The sequence below is a fragment of the Acinonyx jubatus genome, chromosome A2 (genome assembly GCF_027475565.1).
Source record: "Acinonyx jubatus isolate Ajub_Pintada_27869175 chromosome A2, VMU_Ajub_asm_v1.0, whole genome shotgun sequence".
Classification (NCBI taxonomy): Eukaryota; Metazoa; Chordata; class Mammalia; order Carnivora; family Felidae; genus Acinonyx; species Acinonyx jubatus.
Window position 1 is genome coordinate 105,299,277 of NC_069383.1, and position 27,014 is coordinate 105,326,290.

Below are 27,014 nucleotides of genomic sequence, written 5' to 3' on the forward strand. Positions count from 1 at the left end.
AGTGGGGGAAGGGCAGACCTGCCAGCAGCAGACAGGGATCCTGAACAACCAAAGCTGTGTGAGGAGGGGTGAGTGACAGGGACTTCAGAAACAAAGGAGGTACATTCAACCAGTGTCTACGGCAGTCACAGTGTCCCCGGGTACAGTATTTGTCCCAACCAGGTCGGCCCGTGCAAGTGTGTCTGACTGTGCAGACAATCTTAACTCTGAATAACACCACCACGCGCAGCTCTGGTCACACGATCGGCACCGAACTCTCCCTGCGAACTGACACTCGCTCAGATCTGTGGGTACAGACCGAGTCCTTTCTCGGCATGGCTCAACCACCCCCGTTAGGTCACCTGAAAACAATCACTGCCACACGTTTCAGCTCTGCACTTTCCAGGCTGTATTTCCCCTGCTCCGTAGAGGCAGGAGCAGGGAGCTCGGAGGAGTTACAAGTATTTACACCCAGCGACGTGAACGTGTCTCGTGATATACAAATCCACACGACGGAGTGACCGTGTAGAAGGATACATGTACATGGAATAAATACACAGCTTTAAGTGTCAGCAACACGTGTGCTCATATACACATACACACACGGAGAGGGAAGTGTGTCGTTTCTAGAGTATAAATATGCTACGTACTTAAATATTTCGGGGGGGAGGGCGGGTAACGGACGACAGCACAGCTGCTGGCAGCTCTATCTGCTAAAATACTGACTGCAGTTGGGGTCGCCTCTGACCTCCACGGACCCCGGGATCTTCTCCCTGCTCCATGGGTAGACACACCAGCAGAGCCCCGGCTCATCGTCCAGCGACGTCTCGCACTGCAGAGGCAGGACACATGAGGTGCACGGTCAGGGGTGGCCCCCGTGAAGCTGGGGGGGAGGGGCTTCGCCAGCACCACGGCTGAGCGCCTGGCCACGGGCACGCCAGCTCGCTGTGGCCACGACCGTGACTGAGGGCTCACCCAACACCCTCCTGCCCAGCTCTCCCTGTAAAATGGAGACCAAGGCCGAGTGTGCAGTCGACGAGGACGTCACGCGTGTGCGAAAGGGTACGGTGTGTGCACGGCTGTCTGGTCTGTGGCCCCAACAGTGGGGTCGCTGAGCCCAGGAGTACATCCCATGGGTGGCTGCCATCCCCTCGGACTCCCTGGCAAATTCCTCATCAGGAAAGTTCTGCCTCCTCCTCAGTTTCCCCTGGCTACACCCCCAGAGCCTGTGTTTCACTGAGTCCTAAAGAGCCCCTGAAAATGAAGTGTAGGCTTGGTTTTGATCTCATGGATTATGTGGCAAGCTGGAGGACGCTACTGTATTTAACGAAGTTGGCGGTTTCCCGTTGTGGGGAGAAAGGCAGGAAGCCATGTCCAAGGGGACACCCGCCGTCCTAAGTCCAGCTTCCTCCTGTGTTATAGATGAGACAGACCTGGAGCCTGAGGGGCCCGTCCCCCACCTGCTCAGGCTTGACCCAGAGCCCCTGGCCAAGTGCAGGGTCCCCCGCTGGCCGTGACCACGGAGCTGGTCTTCAGGCTCCCGGGATCTGGCCGCCCCTAGTCCCGAGGGGTGGCTCTTTACTTAATGCGGTCAGTTATGGGGCTTTACGGTGCATATTTGGGACTGGCCCCCTCCCCGGCGAGGAAAACGGGGTTTTGCAGGGATGCCCCGGACGGGACGGTCCCCACGAGGATAGCCCTTGGCAAGGCGCGCACCTGTCTGCTGTGATAGAATCCGTTCTTGCTGCAGTTGGGCAGATAGAATCTGTAAAGCTGTCCTGACGACTGCTGTTCCTCGCTCAGACGGCCCAGCACCTCGTGGAGATCCCGATGGCAGGGCCCCTGGAAGATCAGGAAAGTAGACTGACGGGAGGGGTCTGGGAGGCTCTGGGGGCGGGCCAGAGCTGCCCCCCAACCCGTCAGAGGAGGGGGCTGGCATCTCTCTGAGCTGTCAAGATGAAGGATGGGGTGCCCTCCCTGAACGCAGGCCACACAGCTGCAGGGAGACAGAAGCTCCCCCACCCTCACGGCCTCTCCCCTACCCCTCTGCCCTGTGGGGGCTCCACAGCTCTTCCCACAGCACAGAGTTCTGGATTCTGAACACCTTTCCTCTGTTTCATTATTTCACAGAAGCCAGATCAAGCAAGGATTAAGCCGTCCGCCTGGCACTTGGAGATAAGACGGCACTTTTCTTCACACTCCATCACTTCCAGATGAGACGCTGAAGCGTCGGGGAAATGGGTCAGAACCTCCGCTTTTCTGGTTGTGCCTGGTGGCCAGAGCAATGTTCTCGCTCTTTTCCACAAACCAGCTCTTCGCTCCAACTCTGGTTCTTGGTCGCCCTCCCGTGGCAGAATTGGAAACAGCCATCGAATAGGATGGGACCAGGCAGTTTGAGTTTAGCGGGGACAGAGTTTCCGTGTGGGAAGATACACGTTCTCGAGGGGGACGGCGGCAGAACCACACTTTAATGTGGCCAGAATCATAAATTTTATGTTATGCGCATCTGACCACCATTTTTAAACGTGGACGGGGCATAAAGTCCTGTGCTGAGCTCCAGGGCCCGGGGCCAGACGCTGCAGTCGAAGCCACCTGGCAGGCTTCTCCGCTCAAAGTCTTTGCGGGGAAAAGCCAGACAAAGCTACTGTGGGCAGTGTCTACCCGCCTTGGGAAGGAAAGCATTGATTCCTGGGGTCCCACGGAGCCTGCCTGCCCTACTGGACACCCGCCTGGGCCTCACCTTCCACGTGTCGACCTGAGTCCCGCTGTTCATGTAATTACTGATGGCGTTCCAGAGAATGTGTGTGTCGTCGTCAGAAGGGGCCATCAGGTGGAAATTCTCCAGGAGCTCCTCCTGGGTCATATCTGCACTCTCGGAGGACGATATCACATCTGAAAGATACAGCACCCGGACCCGTGAGCGCTCCCCGAGCACCTTGCCCGCCCCCTCAAGTGTATCCAGGTGGGGACCCCAAGGGTGGTCGAGCTTTTTTTTTTTTTTTTACATTTATTCATTTTTGAGAGACAGAGAGACAGAGCACGACCAGGGGAGGGGCAGAGAGAGAGAGAGGGAGACAGAATCCAAAGCAGGCTCCAGGCTCCCAGCCATCAGCACAGAGCCCAACACGGGGCTCAAACCCACAGACCAGGAGGTCATGACCTGAGCCAAAGTCGGACGCTTAACAGACTGAGCCCCCCAGGTGCCCCTTGCCCACTTCCTCTTTAAAGATGCATCAGACAGTTTCCAGGAAATGTGATGACCCAACAGCAATTCTGTGCTTTGGGGGTCTGGCAAGGGCCTCCTGGGTTTTTGCTCCTAAAGCAGCAGGTGGGGGAAGCCACTGGCTTTCCTGCAGGGCCCCTGGGGACCCAACTTCTTTGAGGACCATTGAGGTGACTCCATTTTACTGATTCTGAAGTTGGAGAACCAGCAGAAAAACGGGGTCCCTCTTCGGAAGGGTCACGCACCCTAGTGAATTCCTACCAGAGTACGGGACTGCAGGAGTCCTCGGAGAGTCACAGAGGACGTGCGTCCGCCTGCCTGCCGATGGGGAGGTGGGGACAGGGGGTAGAGGAAGGGGTGTTTCCTCTGCTTCCCACTACAAATAAATCGCTGCTAAATTCAGGAAAGGTCTGATTGTCCTTGGAGGCGACATACACATCAAACACTGTTTTTCTATGGCGGTGAACATAGCGAGGTTTACAGCCTGCGTTCACATTATGTTCTGTAAACACTGGGAAAGCACAGTCTGCACAGGAGTCCCTTACAAAGGACATTCCGAACCCTCCCCGGGGGTCCGGCAGGAGGGATCCCCACGCCAGGCCTCCCCGGAGGCGCCAGGCCTCCCCGGAGGCTCCAGGCCCTGGAAAGGAGGGCCGGCCACCCTCCCCCCAGCTCTCCCACGGGGCTGTGGGGGCCCTCCGCCTCTCCTCCCCTTTCCTGGGCACCTCCCGCAGGACCGCGGTGGTGGGGCTCGTCTGGGTGACGGAAGATCCTCTCCCCTTCGAGCTCTGGCCTCGGGCCGCTTTGCTCCCGACCGGCCACTCCTTCGGTGGAGCCCCTGCCCCTGTCCACCCTCCCTAATCTGTCTTGTGGGAGGACAGGCCGGGGGGAGGGACCCCGCGGGTGTGTCTGTCGTACCTGTGTCACCACCGGTGGGCACGCAGGTGCCCTGGCCGCGGATGAGGGCTTGCAGGGGCCGCTGCTCCCCTGGCAGCGCCCGGCAGCTGAGCCCGCTGGCACAGCGCGCACTGGCCACGCCACAGGCAGTGCCCTCGGGCAACGTGCACAAGGAGCAGCAGCCGCAGTTGGCGGGCCGGGCGCTCTCGGTGCAGGAGTCAGGCACGGGCGGGCAGAGCGCCAGCTTCTCAGGCGAGCAGGGTGCGCACTGCCAAGGCTGGGGGGCCCCGGCGGTCGCGCTGAGCCAGGTGGCCAGCAGGAGCAGAAGCGGCCAGGTGCAGGTAGCGGGGACCCCGGGCATCGTCAGGCAGCTGTGGCGGACGGACAGACGCTGGCACTGGCTGTGGGTGGTGGGGGCGCGGTGGCCGGTGCTCGTGCTCGGTGCTCCCTGGGAGCTGCGTGCACCTTATGAAGGGTGCGGGACGGCCCCGCCTCAGCCAGTGGTTAATGATTGCTAGCGCTGCGTGCTTAGGGCTGGTGTTCAAAATAAGTTTGGAAAAAAAAGTTTGTTTTGCTCGTGCGCCCAAGGCCCTGCGCAAACCGTGGGTGGAGGGAGGGTTACTGGTCCAGGTTTCCAGCCGTGTTTGTCCTGTTGTTACTGTTCTGACCTGGAGAAAAGTGCAATTGAAACCAGGAGCCCACGGCCAGCGCTTGCTTTGTTCAAGGGCATCCCCCTGCCCGCCAAGCAGCGTGGTCGTCCACAGACCCGAGGGGAGCAGAAGTCAGGAGCTGCGCGAGGCCAGCCCATCTGCCAGTTTTCAAACAGGGAAACCAAGGCCCAGGGAGAGGGAGGGAGGAGCCCTGGGCAGTTTTTAGGACAAAGCCGGTAACTACTCCGTCTGCAGGAAGGCCTCCAGTCCCACGGCCTGCACTCATCACAGCCTTTCCCCTGAGGGAGGCTGGGAGGGAAGGGACATTCCCCCAGGGCTGGTGCCACCCTCCTCCCCAGGGTCACCTCAGCCCCCAGAGACCGCTCACTGGTTTCCAGAAGGGACCAGGACTCAGAGCCCACGAAGAAACAGGGCCAGGGCTGTAGAAAGGAGCCCAGACCCCAGGCTTCCTGACTTTCCCACGCAGACCAAATTTTTATCCAGCCTTGATTAACGAGTCTTTTTCTGTAGTGAAAACTGCCATTTCTTGGCTATCCTCTGAGGTTGCAAGGAAAAAACGTCATTGTACCTTTAAAGGCAGTGAGAAGTGGGCCCGCCCGTCCCCAGGACCAGCAGGTGGACGCCAGGTCCCCGGAAACCAGGCAGCTGTTAACAACAAGGGGACGGCTCGACATTCACACATAGAGAAATTCCCAAGACCGGTGAAGTTTTATAAGTTAAGAATAATTTCCCCGGGACAGTACAGAATATGCAATGTCTGTATAAAAAAGGTAATATGAATAGAGACATGTCTCTGTGACTCTAAATTCATGGAAAGGGGGGAAGAACAGATAAGACACCGGGATCAGTGCCTGCCTTGGTGGGGACGGGTGAGAGATCAGGTCCCTGAGGGACTGGCCTCCCCTGTGCACACTCTTACCCTTCTGGATTTACGTTACTAGTGAATACGACACCATTTCACACAGTCAGACACTTGCATATCCTTCGCATCATCAACCTCAAGAGTAACCAAATCACAGTTAACCTACCGGCTCCCCCTGCAGCTACTGGGCCGGGCCTGGGGCCTGGCGTAAGCACCCTCATCTTTGCTCTGCTGTATCCCTGGCCACGGCTCCAGCTACAATCAAAACAAGGTCGGCGGAAATCACCACAGTTACAAGTTCAAGGTCGTGTTTGTCATTATTTTTACAGAGCAAAGTTCAGCGTCTGGGTGAGGAGCCGACCGATGCTTTCGACTACCTGAATGCTAGTTTTCATGTAGTTTCCTCAATGATTCCATTCCCTCAAAAAAAACCTGTGCTCTGAATTTTCTCTGACTTGCCCCCCTCAGAATCTGTGGGGTCCACCTGAGATGGTCCCTTAAAGACATATGTGAAAGAGAGGGCGGTCTGATACACATTCAGGGCCCGCCTACTGTGTGTGGGCCAGTGCCAGCCCTGGACAGTGCACCCTGTTGTGCACTTGCCCGGTGAGGCCCCCACCCCCACCCCTGGTCTCGATAGTCCAACACGTAGTGGAAGTTCCTCTCTGTGTAGGTTGATTTCCCAAATGTCAATTGCCACTCCTTGCCTCAGAGGAGTAGTAAGAAACCAAATGGCCACCAAACCCAGAGAGAATCTCTCCTTTTCTCTGGCCACAACAACACAGGTGGGGCGGGTCTTCCTGGAGGCCTCAGGGGCCGCCTGTCTGTCTGTCCTGTGGGTGGCTGCTCTTGCCAGGGGTCGGAGCCTGTCTGTGAATCTCAGGTCCTCCTGCCCCCCATGGGCGTCACGGCTCTGCCCGGCCTTCCACGCCCCCAAGTCCATGCCACCGTGACTTCTGTGACTCCCAGTCAGAGGCCACTTTGCCCAGTCACCCCTACTGGAGACAGGGAGTGCAGGGTGGGCCAATAGGGAGCCCCTATCGTGTTATGCACGTCTTACGCCCTTGCGGCCTTATCTGCCTCCCCTAATCCCTAATCCCTCCAGCAGCCACCTCTCCCAGCCTCCCAGCACCTGTCTTGAGTGTCCATCTAGCAACCTGTCCTTCCCCCAGCAGAGAACACGAAGAGGGGGGACCATCCTCGGAGTGCGTGCAGGCACGGGGCCAGGCGCGGAGGATGGGCTAGCCGATCACCACGCGCAGCCTGGCAGGAGGGATGCCCCGTGAGGGCTGATGACAGTCTGGTCCTTGACATGACTGCTTTCCTGGAGAGTCCAGAGCGGGGCGGCCAAGAGCAGGAGAGAGGGCACCGAGCCATGCATGGGCACTTCCCACAGAAGGTGCCAGCCCAGGCAGGTCTCGGAGGAGAAGCAGGGCCTCCCCAACAGTAGAGTAGGTGAAGCAGGGACCAGGAAGAGGGCCGTGTGCTCAGGAAAGGACCCAGGGGTCTCCTGCCCAGAAGCTAGAAAGACAGCAGATGGAACAGGAGACAAAGGCCCTAAATATTGTGCGACAGGCTCAGGTCCTGTTGTTAAGGCCCAGAGCCACCAGGGGAGGGTCTAGGCAGGGCCAGGGGTGCTGGTCAGAAGAGAGCTCCAGAAAGATCCAGGGCGGCAGGCCCGGAGACCAGAGACCAGCACTGAGACCCTCCTTCTGATGTCCCTTTAGGCTGGGCGCCCTGCCCCTCTGACCAGTGACTACTGGACCCAGGAGCCATGGAGCCGGGAGAGCAGGGGCAGGGGGAGTGGGGATCAAGGTTTCCTATAGACCCACTGTATGCAACTGGTGCCAAGCCATGCTCACCAGCGTTGCCAGAGGACCCTCCCTGGGATCTCACCATCTGGGGTGAAGTCCACTTTGGCCCCATCATAGCCTGTGGGCATCCAACGTCAGGGAGGGTCACAAACTCCACATTCAGCGGTAATCGGGGTGTATCTGCGGGGGCAGAGTGGAAAGGCAGCCTGGGGGTACACACGGGAAGCATTCTGTGTCGAACACGTTACATCCACCAGGCAAGAAAGAACTTCAGCCTCGGAGTCCTAGCCACAGGGGGATGCCATGGCACCTCCCAGGAGACAGTCTCCACCTGCACAGGGCAGGAAACCGCTGATCCAGGTTGAGAAAAGCAGAGCGGGTGGCCAGTGCCCCCAGGCAGACAGGACGTGAAGGGCCTGGGCCGCACGCATGGTCTTCGCCAGTCCCTTCTGGGCGCTGCCTGCCTATCGGCCTCTGGCCGCGGGAGCTTCGGGAACAGGTGTCAGCTGCTGCGACCGGAACTCGGGGCACAGCCTATGGGCAGGTCGGGGAAGCTCCGGGCCTCCCAGCAGGACTGTCTGCGCTGGCACCTGGGATTTCCACATCCGGGCCTCGGTCTCCCCACCTGTGAGGGGGCACTGTGAGCCCTGAAAAAAGGGGCGGGGCCCCCACCCTGAGCTATAGCGTAGGACCCCACAGGGGCGGGGACATCGCCAGATGATGAAACCACACGGACTCTTCCGTCACCCAGGTCGGCCTCCACACCGCATGCCATTTACCCACCAGCAGCCGGAAAATTGGGCAATCCGAGCTCACAAAAACAATGCAGGGTCAAGGGCGCAGTGAAACTCCCAACGGGCGGGAGCGCGTCATCCAGAGGCCCCTCGCAGGGAAGTTGTTTTTAACCTGCGGGGGAAAAAAACAAAAAGATGTTCCCGACCAATACCGGGGATGATGTAAATCCATGCAAGCCCCCCGGCGATGCCCGGTCCCCCGAGTGTGAAGGCACCGTCCTGACACGGAGGCACACCCACTCCCCGCTAATCAAGGTGGGGATGTAGCCTTGCTCCTGTCACATCCACATAGCCCAGATGCTGGACACAGGCTCCCACTGGCACACCCGAGGCCAGTGGCCCAGGGGCCCCGGGAAAGGACAGGGCTTTCCTGGGCGATGGAGGGCACCCAACCCGCGTGCACAACCCGTGGACCATCGGGGTACCAAGTGCAGGTACGTGCGCGGTGCCCAAACATTCCTTCCCATGACCTGCTCCAGAACGTGCGACCCAAGTGTCAGGGCCTGGAGCAGCCTCACAGCACCCGGCCTGGGTGGAGACACACATTCCCAGCCCCTGGGACATTGACTTGGGGGACCCCGAGCTCCAGCTTGAGCCTCGGGCTTAGGAACCCCCTCCGCTCTCGCTGCAAGCGGCCTGCGAGAACCCGAGGGCGCCGCTGGGGAGGGGGCGACGAACAGGGGTGCAGCAGGCGGGTGGGTGGGCTGCGCAGCACGGCGCAGGAGCCGACAGACCCCCAGCTCGTCCCCTCCCCCCCGCAGGCAGATTCCCAGGGGGCACTAGTGCCCTTCACTGCCCCGCGTGAACCTGGGGCCCTGAGCGGCCGTCCGCAGGGAGTGTTCGGGGAGCACTGGCGGTGATGTCCTGCATCTCTGGGTCAGAAGTGTCCGCGACTCTGCGAGGAGAGAACGCTACACGAGACTGGCCCGGGGCCTCCTGGGGGGGGGGGGGGGGGCGGGGGGGCGGGACCCCTGCTCTGAGCCCTGGCCCGGGGCTGCGCTCTGCACCCAGTCACCTAAGGGGTCCACAGCCATGTCGGACCCTCCCCAACCCGGAGGACCCGCCCACGGGCAGGGGGCCTCTCCCACCCGCGGGGCGGCAACAACGTGGGCACTGGTGCGGCCAGGCCTGGGGGGACACGGCTCCGCCAGCGGGGCGACCTGCTCACAGGACGAGGGCCGCGTGCAGAGGGGAGGATCGCGGGCAGAGGGGAGGATCACCAGCAGGACGTGAAGCCGCTGCTGTGTTACAGTCTAGTGCATCACGTGGGGGCGTCCCCCCATCACGCAGCGGATGTCAGGGCATCACTGCCACACCACGGCGCAGACGTCACGGGGGTGTCTCCCCTACGTCACAGGGCGGACCCCATGGGGGCGTCTACCCCACGTCACGGCGCGGACGTCAGGGAAGTGTCTTCCCTGCGTCACAGCGCGGACGTGGTGTTCTCCCGCATGGGGGTACTGTCACCCTGGTCACGCTGTGCACGCCACGAGTGGCATCCCTTGCTCGTCCCCACTTAGTGTTGATGGCGTCTCTGGGCGATTCTAACAGGTGCTCACTTCTACCTCCTTGTGCTAACTTGCGTCCCCAGATGACGTGCGATGTGGAGCAATTTTCATGGGCTTGGTTGCTATCTGTTTGTCTTCTTTGGGGATGTGACCACGGCCTTTGGCCATTTATTAATCAGGTTGTTTGTTTTCTTGTTTTTGAGTTTTAAGAGTTCTTGTAACATTTTAGGTAACAGTCCTTTATCAGATTCATCTTTTGTAAATATTTTCTCCTGGTCTTTGGCTTTTCTTTTCATTCTCTTTGCATTTTCTTTCATAGGTCAGAAGTTTTTAATTTTATTGAAGTCCAGCTTCTACATTTTTTCTTTCAGGGATCACGCATTTGGTAGTGAAAAGCTCGTCACCATACCCAAGGTGATCTGGGTGTTCCCCGTGTCATCTTCTAAGGGTTGATAGCTTTTCATTTTAAACTTAAATCTAAGATCCATTTGACTTAATTTTTGAGAAAGGTGTAAGGTCTGTGTCTAGGTTCATATTTTTGCATGTGGACATCCAGTTTTTCCAGTGCCATTTATTAAAAAATCTGTCTCTGTGTTGTATTATCTTTGCTCCTTCATCCAAGACCAATGGACTGTGTTTACTGTGGTTCTATTTCTGGGCTCTCTAAACTGTTCCATTGTTCTGTTTGTCAATTAATTCAGCAGCACCCCTCTCTATGCTCTAGATGCATATGTTACAATTACTGTAGCATTGCCATAGAGTCTTGAAGTTAGGCAGTGCCAGTCCTCTCTCTGTTCTTCAATATTGTGTCGGCTATTCTGGGTCTTTTGCCTCTTTTTTTAAACTTTAGAATCAGTTTATCAGTATCTACAACATAACTGACAACAACTTTGATTGGGATTGCATCAAATCTGTAGATTGAGTTGGGAGGAACTGACATCTTGAAAATATTGAGTGTTTCTATCCATGAACATGGTATGCCTATTCTCCATTTAGTCATTTGATACCATCCATCAGAGTTTTGTAGTTTTTTCATACAGATCTTGTACATGTTTTGTAATATTTATACACAGGTGTTTCATTCTGGGGGTGCTAATGTAAATGGTGGCTTTTTAATTTCACATTCCACTTAATCATTGCTGGTCTATTCAAAAAGGATTGACTGTATCCTTGTATCTTGCAACCTTGCTTTGATCACTTATTAGTTCCAGGAGTTTTTTCATTGAACCTTTTTGTCATCTGCAAAGAAGATTTTATTTATTCCTTCTCAATTAGTATACATTTTATTTCCTTGCCTTGCCTTATTGCTTCAGCTAGTAGTCCCAGTGTGATGTTAAAAAGTATTGATGAGAGGGGACATCCTTGCCTTGTTTGGATCTCAGTGGGAAAGCTTTGAGATTCTCACCATTGACTGTGTTTTAACTTAGGTTTGTTTTTTTTTTTTTAATTAGAGAGATCAAGTGGGGAAGATGGATGGGGGGGAGGGAGAGAGGGAGAGAGAGAGGGAGAATCTTAAGCAGGCTCCATGCTCAGCTCAGAGCACAATGTAGGGCTTAATCCAACAACCCTGGAATCATGACCTGATCCAAAACCAAGAGTCAGACACTCAACCAACAGAACCACCCAGGTGCCCCTTAGTTTAGGTTTTTATAGGTATTCTTTATCAAGTTGAGGAATTTCTCCTTTTTTTGTATTTTACTGAGTTTATATCATAAATGGGTATTGGATTTTGTCAAATTCTTTTTCTGCCTCTATTGATACAATGATATTTTTTTAGCCTGATGCAACGGGTTACCTTAGATGATTTTCAAGCCTTTTTATTTTATTTTATTTTATTTTATTTTATTTATTTAGAGAGAGGGCATGCACGCAAGAAGGGGAGGGACAGAGAGAGAGATGGAGACGGAGACAGAGAATCACAAGCAGGCTCCATGCTGTCAGCACAAAGCCCGACATGGAGCTCAAACTCACGAACCCGTGAGATCATGAACTGGGCCAAAATTAAGAGTCAGACACTTAACCAACTGAGCCACCCAAGTGCCCCAGATGATTTTCAAATCTTGAGCCAGCCTGCACACCTGGAATAAATCCCACTTAGTCATGACATATAATTCTTTTTATACATTGTTGTATTTGCTAGTATTTTTAAAGGAATTTTTCATCTATGTTCAAGAAAGATCTTGTAATGTCTTCATCTGTCTTTGGTATTATGGTAATGCTGGCCTCAAAGAATGGGTCAAGAATTATTTTCTCTGCTTATATTTTCTGGTAGAGATGGTGAAGAATTGGTATAATTTCTTTTTTAAATGTTCAGTGGGATTCACCAGTGAACCTGGTACTTTCCATTTTAGAAGGCATTCTGACAGGTTTTTTTTTTTTACACATTTGAATAATTTCAAAACAGTGTTTGGGATATGATATTTTGCACTTACTTGATTACTAATGAAGTTTACAGGGTTGTTTTTTTTTTTTCTTTTCTGTGTTGTTTTACAAAAAGTATCAGTCATTAGCCTCTAATTTATACCCTGGGGTCAAATGCAACTATAAGCATAGTGGTTGCATAGAATCTGTCCAAGGAATATATGTGTTGGATATGGGATAGTAAAGTCCATGGGACACAGGACTAGATAGGAATGGGGCTTAGGAAGAAAGTTCATTGTACTCTAGGTCCTAGAGACAGGAGACACGGCATGCCACTCAGGGCCACCGGGAGGCACCAGCGTGATCAGGAGGAGGGGAGAGCCAAGCGCACGGTCCTTATCGGGGTTTCCACGGGAAAGGCAGGGCAGAGGAGGAAGAGTGGCTTAGGCGTGGCTACCTTGAATAATTCCAGAGGGCTGTAGGGTGTCCCCAGTTACCTGGCACCTGGCCCTGGAGTGACGAAGCCAGAGAGAATCGTCCCCTGGGCCGCGCGTCCAGATGGAGGAGGAGGTGTGGCTCTGGGACGCCTAGTTCCCATATGGAAGGCAAGCTCCCAGCTGGATCCTTTTCCATCTCCAAGGATTGGCTAGCCCCAGGCAGGCGGGGAGCCTCTCCCCAGCCAGAAAGACGCCAGATCATAACATACAGAAAATACAAATATATATCCAGCGCAGAAGCCACAGTCACTCAGGGTGCTGGAGTTCTGAAAGCCCCAAGCCAGGTGGAAAGGAAAGGCCGGCGGTACCGTGGACGCAGCTGCTGTCGTTTCCGAGTTTACCGCCTGCCGGGTGCTGCTGGGGGGCGGGGGGTTCCCTGCACACGGTCAGCAAGCCCAGCGCGCCGTGCTCACTGACCCAGGCTGTCTGCATGTCTTGTCCAAAGCCCACAGCTTCAGAGTGATAAGAGCCAGGCTCTGAGGCGGACTGTCCGACACCTAGAGCATTATTTGCACCTGTGATGAAGGTCTCGGTGTGGCGGGCCAGTGGGCACGTGTGCGTCTACAGCTTGGATTTGAGTCACGCCTGAATTCAGCCTCAGCACAGCGAGAGGTGTCCAATTCCAGGCACCACACAAGGAATGTGCTGGGCCCTTGGCAGGGACCTCCACAGACTGGCCCGGACCCCCATGCTTCTCCTCAGAGGGCTGCCCAGTGCGGCAACAAAGGGCACTGGTGACAGGTGACGCCCGTGTGCCAGACTAACATGACCCTAGACATACTCTGCGGATTTCAAAATTGTTTTTGGTCACAAACACAAACAGAAGAGCCTTACGCTGCACTCAGAGCACTGCCCATGTGCCAGGGGGTCAGGGCACCCTGAGGTTGGAGGTCAAGGCACCCTTGGGAGCCAGGAGGACAGGGGCCACTTGGCCTAACACGGTGAGGAGACATCAGGACACTGGGATGTCAAGGCAGCCCTACCTAGTTCACTCCAGGACTTTGAACAAACTCTTCCCCTTGGTGGCCCTTACTTTCCCCATCGGGAAAAGGATGGACTGTACAGGGGGAGGTTTTTAAAAATTATTACTAATTATATGTCATGGTTACATAAAAATGAAATGGATTTCAGTGATGTTAAAATTCACCCATCATCCATTTCCATGAATCCACAAGACCATGAATCTTTCTCAGTTTCTGCAAGGCTGACCTGGTGTGTAGATGAACTATGGCAGAGGCTGTTCAGGTGGGCCCCTAGCCTCTTGTCTGCACCCCTCCCCTCAGTCCCACTCCCAGAAATGCTTGGAGGGGTGGAGGGGGTAGGGGGGGTGGGATGGGCTGGGGTAGGGTAGAGGAGGTAGGAGGTGGAGTGGAGGGGTAGGGTAGGGTGGGGTGGGCTGGGGTGGGGGGAAGGGGCAAAGACAGGAGGGAGTGGGGTGGAAGACCGTAGAGGGGGTAAGAGGTGAGGTGGGCTGGGGTGGAGGGGGTGGAATGAGGATAGAAGGGGGTGGGGGTGGAGTAGGGGAGTGGGATGGAAGGAGTAGGGGGAGGGGTTGGGGGGGTGGGTGGAGGAGGTAGGGGGTATGGGGTGGGGTGGGGGGAGTTCCCAGCAGGGGGTACCAGATGGGGTGGGGGTGGTGGAGGTGGTGGAGGGGCAGGAGGGAGCTCTCAGCAGGGGGAATGGGGTGGGGTGGCATGGGGTGGAAGGGTTAGGGGGCTGGGGCGCTCCCGGCAGGGGGCATGGGGTGGGGGTCCTGGGGGGCACTCCCCAGCAGGGGGCTAGCACAGGCCCCAGGAGCCACCCTGATGCCAGTCCCGGAGCCGCCAGGGCCCATCTGACAGCCGGTGCCCCTTTGTCCCGCAGGGTTCTGACAACCACCCAGCTCTCCGCTCCCTAGCTCAGGACGCAGGGACACGGACCTTGCCGTGGGTGCCAGGGCGGGGTGACGGTGTCCCCTCTCTAGCTCACTGTAACAGGCAGGTAGACCACCCAGCGCCAGGCGCCCTCGCGGGGCTCAGGTTCCGGCGTCCACGGCCCCGCGGCCCTGACCTCTTCGGGCCAGAAGCGCACACAGGTGCGTGGAACCGACCAGGTGGACACCCTCGGGGCTCGGCCCGCCCACGCTCCTCCCTGCGCCTGCGCCGCCACGGGCCCAGGTGGAGGCGGCGCGCAGGTGGGGTCCCGCCCGCGGGTACTTCTGGGACCAGGCTCGTGGGCCCACGGCTGCGGTGGCTGTGTCCTCGCCGAGGCGGGATGGAGTCCGGGGCGCAGGTAGGCCGTTATGGGGGGCGCTGGCGGCGGGCGGGTCCGAGTCACCGCGAGTCCCCTGATGGGGGGCGCCCTGCGCTCAGACCCAAGGCGCCTTCACCTGACACATCAGACAGGTGCCGGGTCCTGCACCCCCGCCCCTCCCCCAGCCCGTCAGGGAGGCCGGGTCGGTCGGTGTCCGCCCCGCGGGGAGCCCGTGCGACGCCCGCTCCGCGTGCGCACGGAAAAGCGGGGTGCCGGGCTGGGAGGGGTCCCCGGGGGGAGTTAGAGCCTGCCCTCCAGGGCCCTGCACTGTGGCTGGGAGCGGACCCCTCGGACACTCCCCAGGCCGGTCTGGGCGGCTGCCCCGAGTCTCCCCAAGTCTCCGCTTGCCTGGTTCCCTCTCCAGACAAGTGGGGACCTTTCTCCTGTCCTTGCCCATCTTCATTTGCAGCTAGGTAATGTCTTCCCGTGGTGTCGGGGTAAGGGACTAAACAGATGTGGGTGTCCCTGCAGCCTTCCCCAGCCCCCACCACAGGCTAAGGATGTTTTTATGTTCTACTAGAATGTTACATTTGTAGTTTTCCTCAGTTTGGGGTGGGGGGGTGGTGGGGAGGAGCCTGTACCCAAAGCATAGGGACCTTTTCTTATCAGTGTATGAGAAAAACGTGTGTGTTTGTGTGTGTGTCCGTCCATCCATCCACCCACCTGCTCAGGGTCTTTGCATGTTTGTTAGGTTTTGGTTTTTTCCTGAGTCTGAGGAGCATTAACCTCTCATTTACCTTTCATGGGAGGTGTGGGCTGTGTGTTTTCACTGAGTACATTGCCGGTTTGTCTTTGCAGAAGTTTCAAATGTATTTATTTTAACTTATTTTCCTTTATGGCTTCTGTGTTGTGAGCTATCATTTGAAAGCCTTACTTCTGACAAGATTTACAGAGAAATCACCCATATTTCTTTCCAGTGCTTTTATAGTCCTGTTTGTTTGTTTGTTTGTTTGTTAACATTGACCACAGAGAAAAGAGGCAGGACCGAAATAAAACAAAAGTGTTCATGTGGGGGTCTCAGAATTGTAGTTCGGGAACAGCCCAAATCATGTCCCCCTGGGGACAGAACTCAGGGTTTTTTTAAGACAATGGGGAATGTTGGTCTATGTCAGTTTTGATTGGTGTTGGCCGCAGAAAACTCAGATTGGCTGAACAGAATTGTTTCTAAGTCTCTCACTGAGCAAAGTCCATTATGGTAGTAAGTTGCAGGGTCTTGGGGTGAGTCCTTGGAGTTTATGGAGGTTGGCACAGTTCAAAGTTCATGGTTGCACCATGAGAATTGAGTGTGAGCCGCGCCCCCCCCATGGCCTCCTGGCTCCCTCTAAACACCCTTGACATAAGCGACCCCATTTCATTGCCCCTCTCACAAAATTTACCCCTTCTATCCATTTGGAATTTATCCTGGTGGAGGATCTAACAATCCAATTTGTTTCAGATTTTTCAAAATTATCCTGTTTTTATTTCTAGTAACCTGTGAATTTTTAAAGAGTATAATACTCAGTCCCTTGTCATTTATTTTCATGTGCGGTACAAGGTAGAAGCGTGGCTTTGCTATTTTTTTGTTTTCCTAAGTGACCAACCCGGCAGAACAACGACATGCAGTGGAAAAAACTCCCTTCCCTGCTCATTTGAAGCCCAGCTCCCTGGGCAGTATTCCCACATGTGTGTCTAGATCATTTGCATTGCCCATGTATCGCTACAGACACACACTTCTTTCTGTAAGCTGTCAGCGTGACAGCATTGTCTAATCAAAAATGTATCAAATTCTTCTTATGGAGAAGCGTATCGACATTTGGTCGTTTATTGGCTCAGTTTGCTTTCCTTAACAGGTTAGTTCGAAGTTAACTTCTGCTAACCAGAAAATGTGTCCCCATTCCCCTGTAGTGTCTTTTTAGTGGAAGCCCCGGTCTGTGCTCACACCCCACGTGTGCCCTGAGCCTGGTCCCTGTATAAAGTAGCATGGCCTAGCGTTTCCCTTTACAAGCGCCAATTGCCTTCATGGGACTTGGATTGTTTCTTTCTCTTTGATCTACCAGGGGCTACAAAAATACATAAATAAAATGTGGGCTTGCCTCAATGACTTGTTTATTTCTGTTTCTCCATATGTCTCTGTGGATTTTGCTCTGTGTCGATGCTACGGTATGTGTTGCAAAGGTAATTCCAGAAGGAAAACATTTTCCTATCACACCGTGGGGCTGTCTTGGGTCTTTTTCCACGCATTCGGCCTTTTCCAGCGATGACATCAGAGGCACTGACTGTGTTTACTTGGTCCCTCCCTGCCTGGCCTTTCTTGTCATCCTGCTTTGGATCTTTCAGAAGCCTTCTGTCTCCCACACAGCTTCACATACGGTCCACAGCTGGACGTGTTTTCGAACCCAATGCCAGCCTGCTGGCAGGCGAGCATATTCTGTTTGCCTTTGCTGCCAGGGCAAGGGTGCCTGGACTTCAACTACCAAAGAAGATGCGCACGTGGGATGTAGGTGGCGAGGAAATGAAAAGGCGTTTGCCCCCGCTGGTCGTTAAAGCCCGCGCCGCTGCTGGGAGACAGTGCCGTTCACCTATTAGAAAGCTGCAGAAGACGTCAGGAGTGGACAGCCCCAGGTCATGGGAGGGTGCGGAGCCCCTAGAATTCTCCCATGCACCCACGCCACCCGATGACGGGGCAGTTGCGTCGAGAGACCGCTGACTCATTCTCTGGAGCAAATCCAGTTCGGGCTGTTTGAGTTCACGTTAATCAATTTCTAAAGCTTTTGCTAAAGGAAACAAGGTGCCAGGAGCAGCCCAGGAGCTAACCAGTTGAAGCTCTGCAACCGGCCCCCTCCCAGGAGGGCACCCCAGCCTGGCTTTCTGACTCAGGGGCTGGTGGGGGTGGGGGGGTGTCTCCTGCGGGCATACGTGGAGCCAGACCTGTTTTCTGTTTCCAGCTGGGCTTGTGCCTCCCAGAGCCACCCAGTGATGATACACTCACCTCCTAGGAATGCTCTGATTGCTCCCTGAGGTCAGATTTTGAATGCCCGGCACCCTCCACTGAGCATGTTTCTGCAAGACCCAACCCCTCCCCCCACACTGCTTGCAGACCGTCTCCTGCCCTGGCCTGGCTCTCAGCCCCTGTGGGAAATTCAGACACCTAACTCTGTTCTCACAGCATCTATGCCGTGTGTCTCATTCAGAGAATCGGGGATGTGGAATATCATCGGTGATTTCACACACCCGTGTGTATCAGGATTCCATTTATGACACAAGAACTTCTTTGCATTCGGGACATGTATTCCGTGGTTTTGTTCTTTGTTACAAATCGCTAATGGGGCAGGACCAGAGAGAGGTTGAAATTGGACTTTCTAGTTTTCCTTGTTTCTCTGTTTGACTTCAACCAGGACGGCCAGACCGCAACCCCACGGGAGACCCCAGGGCCCTGGCCCACAGAAACAGACCACCAACGTCTGCCTTGAGCCGCTCAGTGCCGGTGTGATTTGTTAGACGGCAAACCGAAGGCTGCTGTGCGGTCTCCCTCCCCCGCAGCATCCCGAACGAGACAGCGGGAGCATCTGCGCTTTCTTCGAGGACAAGTTTAGCCCTTGACCAGTTCCACATCGTTAAAACACTTTTCAGCTCTGCCTCCCCCCAGTCCCTACCCAATCACGCCCCTTCATACACGCATCACAGCGGGAATTCAAGGACCACAAAGTGGCAGTGTGGTGCACCCGCCACTGGCGCTGTTTGCGCCCTGTGTGGAAGCCGGTGGACATGCCGCTGCCACGCCTATGGTGCCAGCAGGCTTCCCAGAATGTCGGCGTCATTTCGTCTTGGAGATTTTATACACTTGGTCTTTTGAAAGAGTGCTGCTTCCTCCTGCACCCTGTGCGACAACCACTTTCTTAATGGTTTGGGGCAGCACTGTCAGCAATGGACTCTATCACTGGAAACTGCTCTTCCCACCACCGAAAACACACATGGCATGTCCTGCCAAGGGGGATCCAGCTTGGAGATGAATAGTGACTGATGCTGCAGCGAACAAGGCAGTGCTGTCACTTCTTCAGGGTGATGCATTCCTTCCCTTTGGCTACGTGCCTGGGGGTGCAATTGCTGGGTCGTTGGTAGTTCTGGTAACCTTCTGAGGAAACTCCACACTGCTTTCTATAGTGGCTGCACCAGTTTGCATTCCCACCAGTAGTGCACGAGGGCTCCCCTTTCTCTGCATCCTCGCCAACACCTGTTGTTTATGTTGTTAATTTTAGCTTCATTGACAGGTGTGAGGTGATGTCTCATCATGGCTTTGACTTGAGTCTCCCTGATGATGAGTGACACTGAGCATCTTTTCATGCGTCTGTTGGCCATCTGGATGTCTTCTTTGGAGAAGTGTCTGTTCGTGTCTCTTGCCCATTTTTAATTGGATGATTTGGTTTGTTTTTTTTTTTTTCTCTCAAATTGTAGGAATGCCTCACATACTTTGGAGATTATTCCTTTATTGGATTTGTAGTCCACTGATACTCTTCCCCACTCCATACGTGGGATTGGACTTTGAACATGACCTAGCATGGTAGTAGATTGGCTAGATGCAGTGCGGTGCTAATTAACAGCACGAATTGATATGTATTGAAAAGACACACGAGAACTGCTTACAAAAAACAAACTGCTCAATCTGTCACATAGTTTTGATGTGACAGCTTTGCTTTTTTTTTTATGTTTATTCATTTTGAGAAAGAGACAGAGTGGGGGAGGGACAGAGAGAGAAGGACACAGAGGATCCAAAGTAGGCTCTGTGCTGACAGCAGAGAGCCCAGTGTGGGGCCTGAACTCCTGAATCGTGAGATCATGACCTGAGCTGAAGTCAGATGCTCAACCAACTGAGCCCCACAGGTGCCTGACGTGACAGCTTTTCAAGGAGCACTGTGCAGACCATGGCTTTATAATGATGATAAAACTATTTGCCGAGTACAGTGTGTTAGCATCTAGAAAAAACCGTGAGCACAGGAGTGTGAGGGGTTCCACCAAGGCTTTGTTCTGGAGGAAGAACCAGCCCTGACGAAGCCACTGCTGCAGGCCGGGGGCTCAGGACCCAGGATGGGGACCCTCTGTGTCCCCCCACCCTGCACACCTGCCCGATGCATGCACCTCCGCCCAGACTCCTGCTCCTTTATGTTGAGTGTAAATGTTAAGATGAATTCACTGATGACGTTTTTGCAGTTTTCTCCTGAAAACAAGTGTCTGTACGTGAAAACCGTCTGTTTTTTGGTTCTATCATTAAAACCATTCTGACTGGGGCTTGGTTTTGACCAAACAGCAGACCAGGCGAAGCCGGAGGAGTGCGGCCCGCCCTGCACTGGGGTCTGTCTCTGGGCGGCGCACTCCCCACCCAGGGGCACAGGCCCAGGAGGAGGGTGTGCCCTTGGAGGCTCGCTGACGTGACCTTGTAGAGAAACGACCTCCGTGCTCCGTTTCCACAGGTGTCTGGGCTGAAGTCCACCGCAGAAGATGAGGGTCCTTCTTCAGTGACGAGTCAGCTGTCCCCGAGAAACGTCCCAAAGCATAGCACCCCCCGGGATGCCACGCCCAGCCTGCACAGGAGGCCACCGGGCCGCGTCCCCTACCGCCCGGAAGGGAGCCCCGTGGCTGAGTCCCCGCTGCCTGAAAGCCTTTCCTGGAGCACCATGGCCACCTTCCGGAACCTGCAGCTTTCTACCGTCTGGCCGGCACCCACCTCCGACCCCTGGGATCCCGAGGAAGATCCTCCTACACCCACCTCGGTCACTCGGAGGCAGCGGCAGGCAGAGTCCGGGGGAGCACGGAGCCGGTCTCCACACTTGAGGTTGCCCAGGGTCCCCAACACCTCGGGGAAGAGAAGGAGGGACCCAAAGGAGCTGGCGGCTGTGGTAGGATTGTCCTGACCCCAACCCTGTGCCCCTGACCCTGTCTCTGTGCCCCTTTGTCCCTTACTGTGTCCCCACCCTGACCCCAACCCTGTCCCCGACTGTGTCCCTGACCTGACCATGTCCCTGTGTCCCCACCCTGACCCCAACTCTGTCTCCAACTGTGTCCCCGACCTGACTGTGTCCTTGAGTGTGTCCCCGACCTGACCCCAACCCTGTCCCTGTGTCCCTGATGCTGTCTCTGTGCCCCTGACTTTGTCCCTTACCGTGTCCCCACCCTGACCCCAACCCTGTCCCTGTGTCCCCGACCTGACCCCAACCCTGTCCCTGTGTCCCTGACCTGACCATGTCCCTGACCTGACCCCAACCCTGTCCCTGTGTCCCTGACATCCCTGTGTCCCCAACCCCTGTCCCTGACTGTGCCCTTAGCTGGACACTGGCCCTGTCCCGGCTTAGCCCCACCCCATCCCCACCTGGGGGCTCAGGGCCCATGGAGGTGGCTGTGACCTGAGAGAGGGCAGCTACCCTTCCCTCACTGCTAGACCTTTCTGATGTCCTGGGCCTGCCCCACCTGCTCTGAGGGGTCATGTGACCCTGTGGGGAGCATCTGTGCCCCCCAGTTCCCATCTGCTCCCCAAACTCTTGAACACGCTGCCATAAATCCTGCTGGCCTTCTTAAGGTGGAGTGGGTGAGCCCAGGAAGCTGTGGGCTCTTTCCTCGTGGCTCAGTGCAGACCCGGGGCCTCCCCCCATGTTCCCCTGGCCCCCGGGGCCCCTTTCCTGCTGTGAGCTCTGCTCCCTGGCCCACAGCAGCGTCACCCTCTCCTCTGACACCCTTGTGTTCTAGAAGGTTCTGAGAAGGGTACTGTGGGGCTTCGGCTGGCTCCAGCTGGCCTGTCCTGCTGACCAGAGGTGGGATGTGTCTGGTGGACAGTGGGCCTGTTGGTTCCCTGGGGGAAATCCCCACTCTGCCGCCCTCAAGGCCCTTGTCCCTCCCACATCTGCTGGAACTCAGGGGAAGTCGGGTGTGGGGTGGCCTGGGCGGTGGCTTTCTCCTCTTACCCCTCATCTGCCCTCGAACGGGGTGCTGGGGTCCACCTTCTGAGTCACCGCGGGATGCCTGGCCTCTCCCACTGGCTCCTCTCTTTGGCCTTTCAAACCCCTGTGCTTGGCTCCGCTCACGTCTCTGGGGCGTTACTGGGGGAGGGGGAGCTTCCCTGGTGCCCCCGCCCGCCTTCTGTGGTCGCCTGGTTGCAGTTGGGAGCCCGGCCTCGCAGGGCTGTGCGGAGCTCCACGCGCGTGTCCCTGCGGGCCAGTGGTCCTGCCTGCTGCCAGGAGGGGTGTGAGCCTGGCTGGAATATTCTGGAGCTGACAAAGGGAAGGGGCCTGAGGGTCTCCCTGCGGGGCGGATATCGCGATGGTCATAGGTCCCCACCTGCCCCCAGAGATGGGGCAGCCCTCTCAGTGCAGACACAGAGCTCCCGGCTGCTCTGACTGCTCTGGCTGGTGGCCCCGCCCCATCCTCCGGTTCCACCATCTGCCCCCCTCCCCCAGCACGCCAGGGCACCAGCCTCTCCTGCTCCTTATTTACCCCCAGAGGGTTGTCACTATTTTTTACGTTTTGAAGCAATTGGGAGGGCCTGCCATGGGGGCTGAGAACTTCCAGACTTGTCCTCTGTGGCCCGGCCCCAGCACGCCCCCCATGTGGTCTGGCTCAGCTCCCCCGCCCCGGCTCTGCTAACAGCCTGAGCCCCCCTTGTTTAGAAGCAGGGCTCATCCTGTCCCACCTCCCCACTCCCCGACCCCCAGGTCAGGGGGCCTCCCTGCCGCAAGCCTGGACAGTCACCTGTCTGCCCCAGGCCGATGGTCCCACACAAGCCCAGCCGGCCCCCCAGCTGCCCCTCTGCACCCTTGTCAGACCTGGCTCCCTGGTCCTTACCCACCCCTCCTGTCCCCACACCAGGATGCGGCCCTCTGGGCGGTTGGGGCACGTGGGAGCAGACGGAGCTGGTGACCAGGGAGCCCAGGGGGGCAGGGATCTGCAGCCTGCACGGGGCACCTGCTGGCCATACGAGGCTCGTCTCAAGCGACAGCCAGGGCTCCTGCAACGTAAGCCTTCTCAGGGACACCTCTCCCCCCACAGACAGAACGCGTGAGGCAGTGGGAAGTCAGGCTGCTTCGGGACATCGAGGAGGCCACTCATCACGAGCTCACCATCGAGGACGACTGCATTTTGGGGCCGGGCCAGGAAGCACTGTGTTCTGGGGCTCCCGCGGCCAGCCCTCCATCCACCGGCTTCAAACCCTGATCCTCGGGGCTCCCCCGGGCCTCACCTTGACCACTTCCCTCTCCACTGTGATGCTTGGGTTGGGTGGGGGGCAAGTTAAGGCTCTTGTAACTCCGATCCCACGCGAGGCCCCCAGAAGCACCAACGGAGAGCAGGGGATGGAGGGAGCAGGTGCCCCCGCCCCCGGTGGTTCCCCAGGGCCACCCAGGGACCAGGGAGCGTGGTGAGCTGCACCCCCCCCCCAACACAGAGCTGGGGCCACACTCCCAGCAGGCTCAGGGTGCATTCCAGGGAAGTCAGACACCGCGACTCACCGGGAGATGGTTCTGGCAGTTCAGGCGCTGGTTTTGTGGGGGTGGTGAAAATTTAACCCCCTATGGTAGTGCGTTCCTGGGGCTGGGGTCCCACCAAACAGATGGGGGGGTGCAGGCCCTCTGTCGAGAGGAGGGAGCGGGGCACTTGGGGCCCTTCAGCTAACACACAAAACCACATGGACCTCCCAGTCCAGACCATCTCGGGCACAGCTTTGCAGGATGCTTCATGGTTATAAAAACAGAGCTCGATTTTATTCTTATAAATGTGTTCATCCCCACTCTGTTTTATTTTTTAATATTTATTTTTGAGAGACAGGGAGAGGGAGACACAGAATCTGAAGCAGCTCCAGGCTCCTAGCTGTCAGCCCAGAGCCCGAAGCAGGGCTCGAACCCACGAACCATGAGATCATGACCTGAGTGGAAGTCGGACACTTAACCGACTGAGCCCCCCCCCACCGCACCCCTAAATTCTTTAAATCATCTGAATACAGTAGGAGTATCTCATTTGTGGGGTTTTAAACAAGCAGGGATTTGAAATAGTGGATACGAACAGCGTGTAGCTAGGCTGGACGAGGATGGCGGTTCTGGCGTTTATTCTGAGTCAGGAACAATCCGGCATTTAAATGATGCTTTGAAATGTGGATACCTTCTAAACATGCACAGTATTCGGGGGCTTTCTGTGCCAGTCACAAATGTGTAGAGATGTGGAATACGGTGTTTTAAATCAACAAAAGGAAAAAGCATACAAAAAACAATATTTAAAAGCATGATGGGAGAAACAAGTTCAAATATAGCAATAATCCTATTTTCTAAAGGGAGCTTAAATTTCCCGGTTAACAAAGAGGTTCTGACCTTGTGATCTTTTTAACCCCGGCACGTGACACTGTAGAGCGTGGTTACCCCGAGGGAGAAGGGGGCCCGCTTGTGGGGGCGCATGAGGGGCTCTGGGGCCGGAAGAACCACTGCCAGCGTGCGCGGTGACCATGGGGTGCTTCGCATTGTGGATACAGAGGGCAGGTGTCTTCCTGTAGGTCCTGGAGGCCACACCAGGCCCGGGGCCCCAGGAGGACAGGGGACATGGCCTGAAAGGAAACACCTGGGCGCAGGTATGGAGGTGCCCCTGTCCCAGCCACATGCGGAACTTTCATGGATAGGAACACACATCATGCGGGAAGCAGGTGTGAAGGCAGAGACGCACCAGACATGGGAGCAGCGTCGGGGGACAGTGGTGACATAAGAGGATGCCACACAGAGAAATACCCAGCAGATAACGTGTAGGAATTAAGAACAGGGTGAGAGTGGGGTTGCCCGGGAGGGCTCAGTCAGCTAAGCATATGACTTGATTTCAGCTCAGGTCATTTTCTCTTGGTTTGTGAGATTGAGCCCCCAGTTGGGCTCTGTGCTGACAGCAAGGAGTTCTGCTTGGGATCCTCCCTCCCTCTCTCTCTCTCTCTCTCTCTCTCTCTCTCTCTCTCTCTGCCCCTCCCCTGTTCATGCTCGCTCGCTCTCTCTCTGCCCCTCCCCTGCTCTCAAAAAATAAAGAATAGGATAACAGAAGTGAGCAATCCCACAGGAGCCCTGGAAGATAAAATCGAGGGCATCTCCCACAAAGAGTAAACTTGGAGAAAACAGTGGCTGAACCAGCATCCAGTATCCAAATCCTAGGAGGTCAGACATGAGGACAGAGAAACGGACAGGCACTGCACATCAGGCTACTCATCCAGGACAGTTCCCAGCCACAAACACCTCCTACCAAGTTCCGAGGACGATCAGGAAGCCTGCCGGGTCCTGCTGCCTGGGGACCTGCCGTGTTCTCAGTATTCAGGGAACCAACTGCCAGCCTGGAATCCCAGTTCCCCCTACAAACACCCCAAGCGTGCCCCTGCCCCCCACACCTGATCCTGACGCGGCAGGTGCATGAAAAGTCCAACTTGAGGTTCTGGTTTTGGGAACTCTGGATCCGCTTCCTTCTGTGCTGGTGTCGGGGCCCCACCCTGTGGCCGCTATGGGGCCAACACTGTGGTTTGTTGACATCCCCATGCCCACTGGTTGCGGCTGGGTTCACAGGCGGGGAGCCCCCCACAGCCTGAGAAGGCGGCCTTGTCCGAATCTGTCAGTTCCCACAGTGCTTACTCCTCGCCGTCCTGCAGGCCAGGCACCGGAGATCCGGGCATCAGTGCGGCCGGTTCTGGGGGGTCTCGTTCTGCACGGGCACCCGTCCCATCACGGGGACCAACCCTCGGCCTCCTTGAGCCCCGACTGCCTCCCTGCAGGCCCAGCCTGGAATTTGGGGAGGGGGACAATTCCATCCCTACCAGACCTCCCTTGGAACACAGGTCCTCGCAGTTGTGATTACCGTGAGGGTGCAGAGATGACATCATTCTGGATTAAGGTAACGCCCTGCACCCAATGCAGACGCACAGGGAGAAGCCAGCGGTAGGCACGTTGGGCCACCGCGAGCCCAGGACGCCGGGGGCCCCCCAAAGCTGGAAGAGGCGCAGGCTGGACTGCCCCCCACACGCAGAAGGAACGCGGCCTCCAGAGGCGGGAGGGTACATCTCTGTTGTTGAAGCCCCCCAGCTTGGGCTCCTGGGTCGTAGGAGCCCCCGGAGATGCATACAGCCATCTACGCGGTCGCCCTGTGCACTCATTCATTCATTTCATGGCAGGGACGGCAGAGCAGGGGGAGGGCAGGTTCTAAACACAGAGACGAGGCCCCTGGGGAGGCTGACCGCGAACCAAGACGTGGAGGCATGTGCCGCAGAGGGACCCCTGGCCCTGGCTGAGTGGGGTGCTGGGGATGGCGGGGAGCCCGTGTGGAGGCAGGGGCTGGGACAGCATGGAGCGGGCGGGGGCGGCCCTCGGAGCGCCTGGAGGGCCCCGTTCACCCGCGTGAGCTGGGGGCCCCCGCAGGGTTCCGGCACAGCTAGGACATGACCAGTTGGCATCCGAAGCCCCGTGAGAGTAGCTGGGGGGGATGCAGTGGCCGGAGTGCCTAGGGGCCCCCGCAGGACGGGGCAGGGGCGGCAGACGGGCACACAGGCCAGGCAGAGCCAGAGAAGGTGGTCGATGTGGGACGAGGAGACGGGGCCAGCAGGGCCCCCGATGGCCAGGGCTCCGAGACAAAGCCTGGGGGCCTCCCTTGTGCGTCCCTAGCGTTGGAAATGGGGGTCACACAGGCAGGGGAGCAGCGGGCAGGGCAGGTTTGGGGCCATCAGGGGTGTGCTCCCTGTGACTTCTGCCAAGCTGCTGAGGGGGGGGGGGAGGGGGTCAGTGGGTGCTGGAAACAGCCTGGGGCTCAGGGCAGGGAGGAGGCTGAGCCAGCAACCGCCCTGCCCCACCCCTGCCCTCGGGGGGCGGGTCTCGGGCTCCATGGGATGAGCCTGGGCCACAGGCTCCTGCTCTCCAGGGTCCGGCCTGTCCCTTGCCTCCCCACCAGATATGTGCAGTCCCTGCACTGCCTCTCTTGTCCCCTAACCTGGGGGTAGGAGGGGGCTTCCCCAAACGGTGGCATTAGCTGTGTCCTGGCAGAGGGTGGCTGGTGTCACTGCTGGCAAACCCTCCCTGACACTCTGGTCTGCTGCCTCAGGGCCTATGCCCCGACCTTGGCCTGACTCGGCCGGCACAGCCCACTTTTAGTGAGCGGCA

At 56.7% G+C, this 27,014-nt stretch overlaps 2 protein-coding genes across 2 annotated transcripts; one reads left to right on the forward strand and one right to left on the reverse strand.

The window, feature by feature from the left end:
- Positions 1-373: 373 nt before the first annotated feature.
- IGFBP1 (insulin like growth factor binding protein 1) lies at positions 374-4,563 on the reverse strand. The gene is made up of 4 exons (XM_027046010.2): positions 4,121-4,563; positions 2,720-2,871; positions 1,696-1,821; positions 374-811 (listed from the first exon to the last, which is right to left on the reverse strand). Exons 1-4 carry the CDS (start codon positions 4,458-4,460, stop codon positions 686-688), a joined length of 744 nt encoding a protein of 247 aa, XP_026901811.2. The 5' UTR covers positions 4,461-4,563; the 3' UTR covers positions 374-685.
- Positions 4,564-14,770: 10,207 nt separating this feature from the next.
- Positions 14,771-24,710, forward strand: CCDC201 (coiled-coil domain containing 201). The gene is made up of 3 exons (XM_027046019.2): positions 14,771-14,877; positions 20,343-20,768; positions 22,909-24,710. The coding sequence occupies exons 1-3, from the start codon at positions 14,860-14,862 to the stop codon at positions 23,071-23,073; spliced, it is 609 nt and encodes a 202-aa protein (XP_026901820.2). The 5' UTR covers positions 14,771-14,859; the 3' UTR covers positions 23,074-24,710.
- The last annotated feature ends 2,304 nt before the right edge of the window (positions 24,711-27,014 follow it).

Coding starts and splice junctions, on each gene's coding strand:
- CCDC201 (XM_027046019.2), top strand. Junction 20,769..22,908: donor CAAAGGAGCTGGCGGCTGTG/GTAGGATTGTCC, acceptor CTCCCCCCACAG/ACAGAACGCGTGAGGCAGTG.
- IGFBP1 (XM_027046010.2), bottom strand. CDS start 4,460: ATGCCCGGGGTCCCCGCTACCTGCACCTGGCCGCTTCTGCTCCTGCTG. Junction 2,872..4,120: donor GCCCACCGGTGGTGACACAG/GTACGACAGACA, acceptor TGTATCTTTCAG/ATGTGATATCGTCCTCCGAG. Junction 812..1,695: donor GATTCTATCACAGCAGACAG/GTGCGCGCCTTG, acceptor CTGCCTCTGCAG/TGCGAGACGTCGCTGGACGA.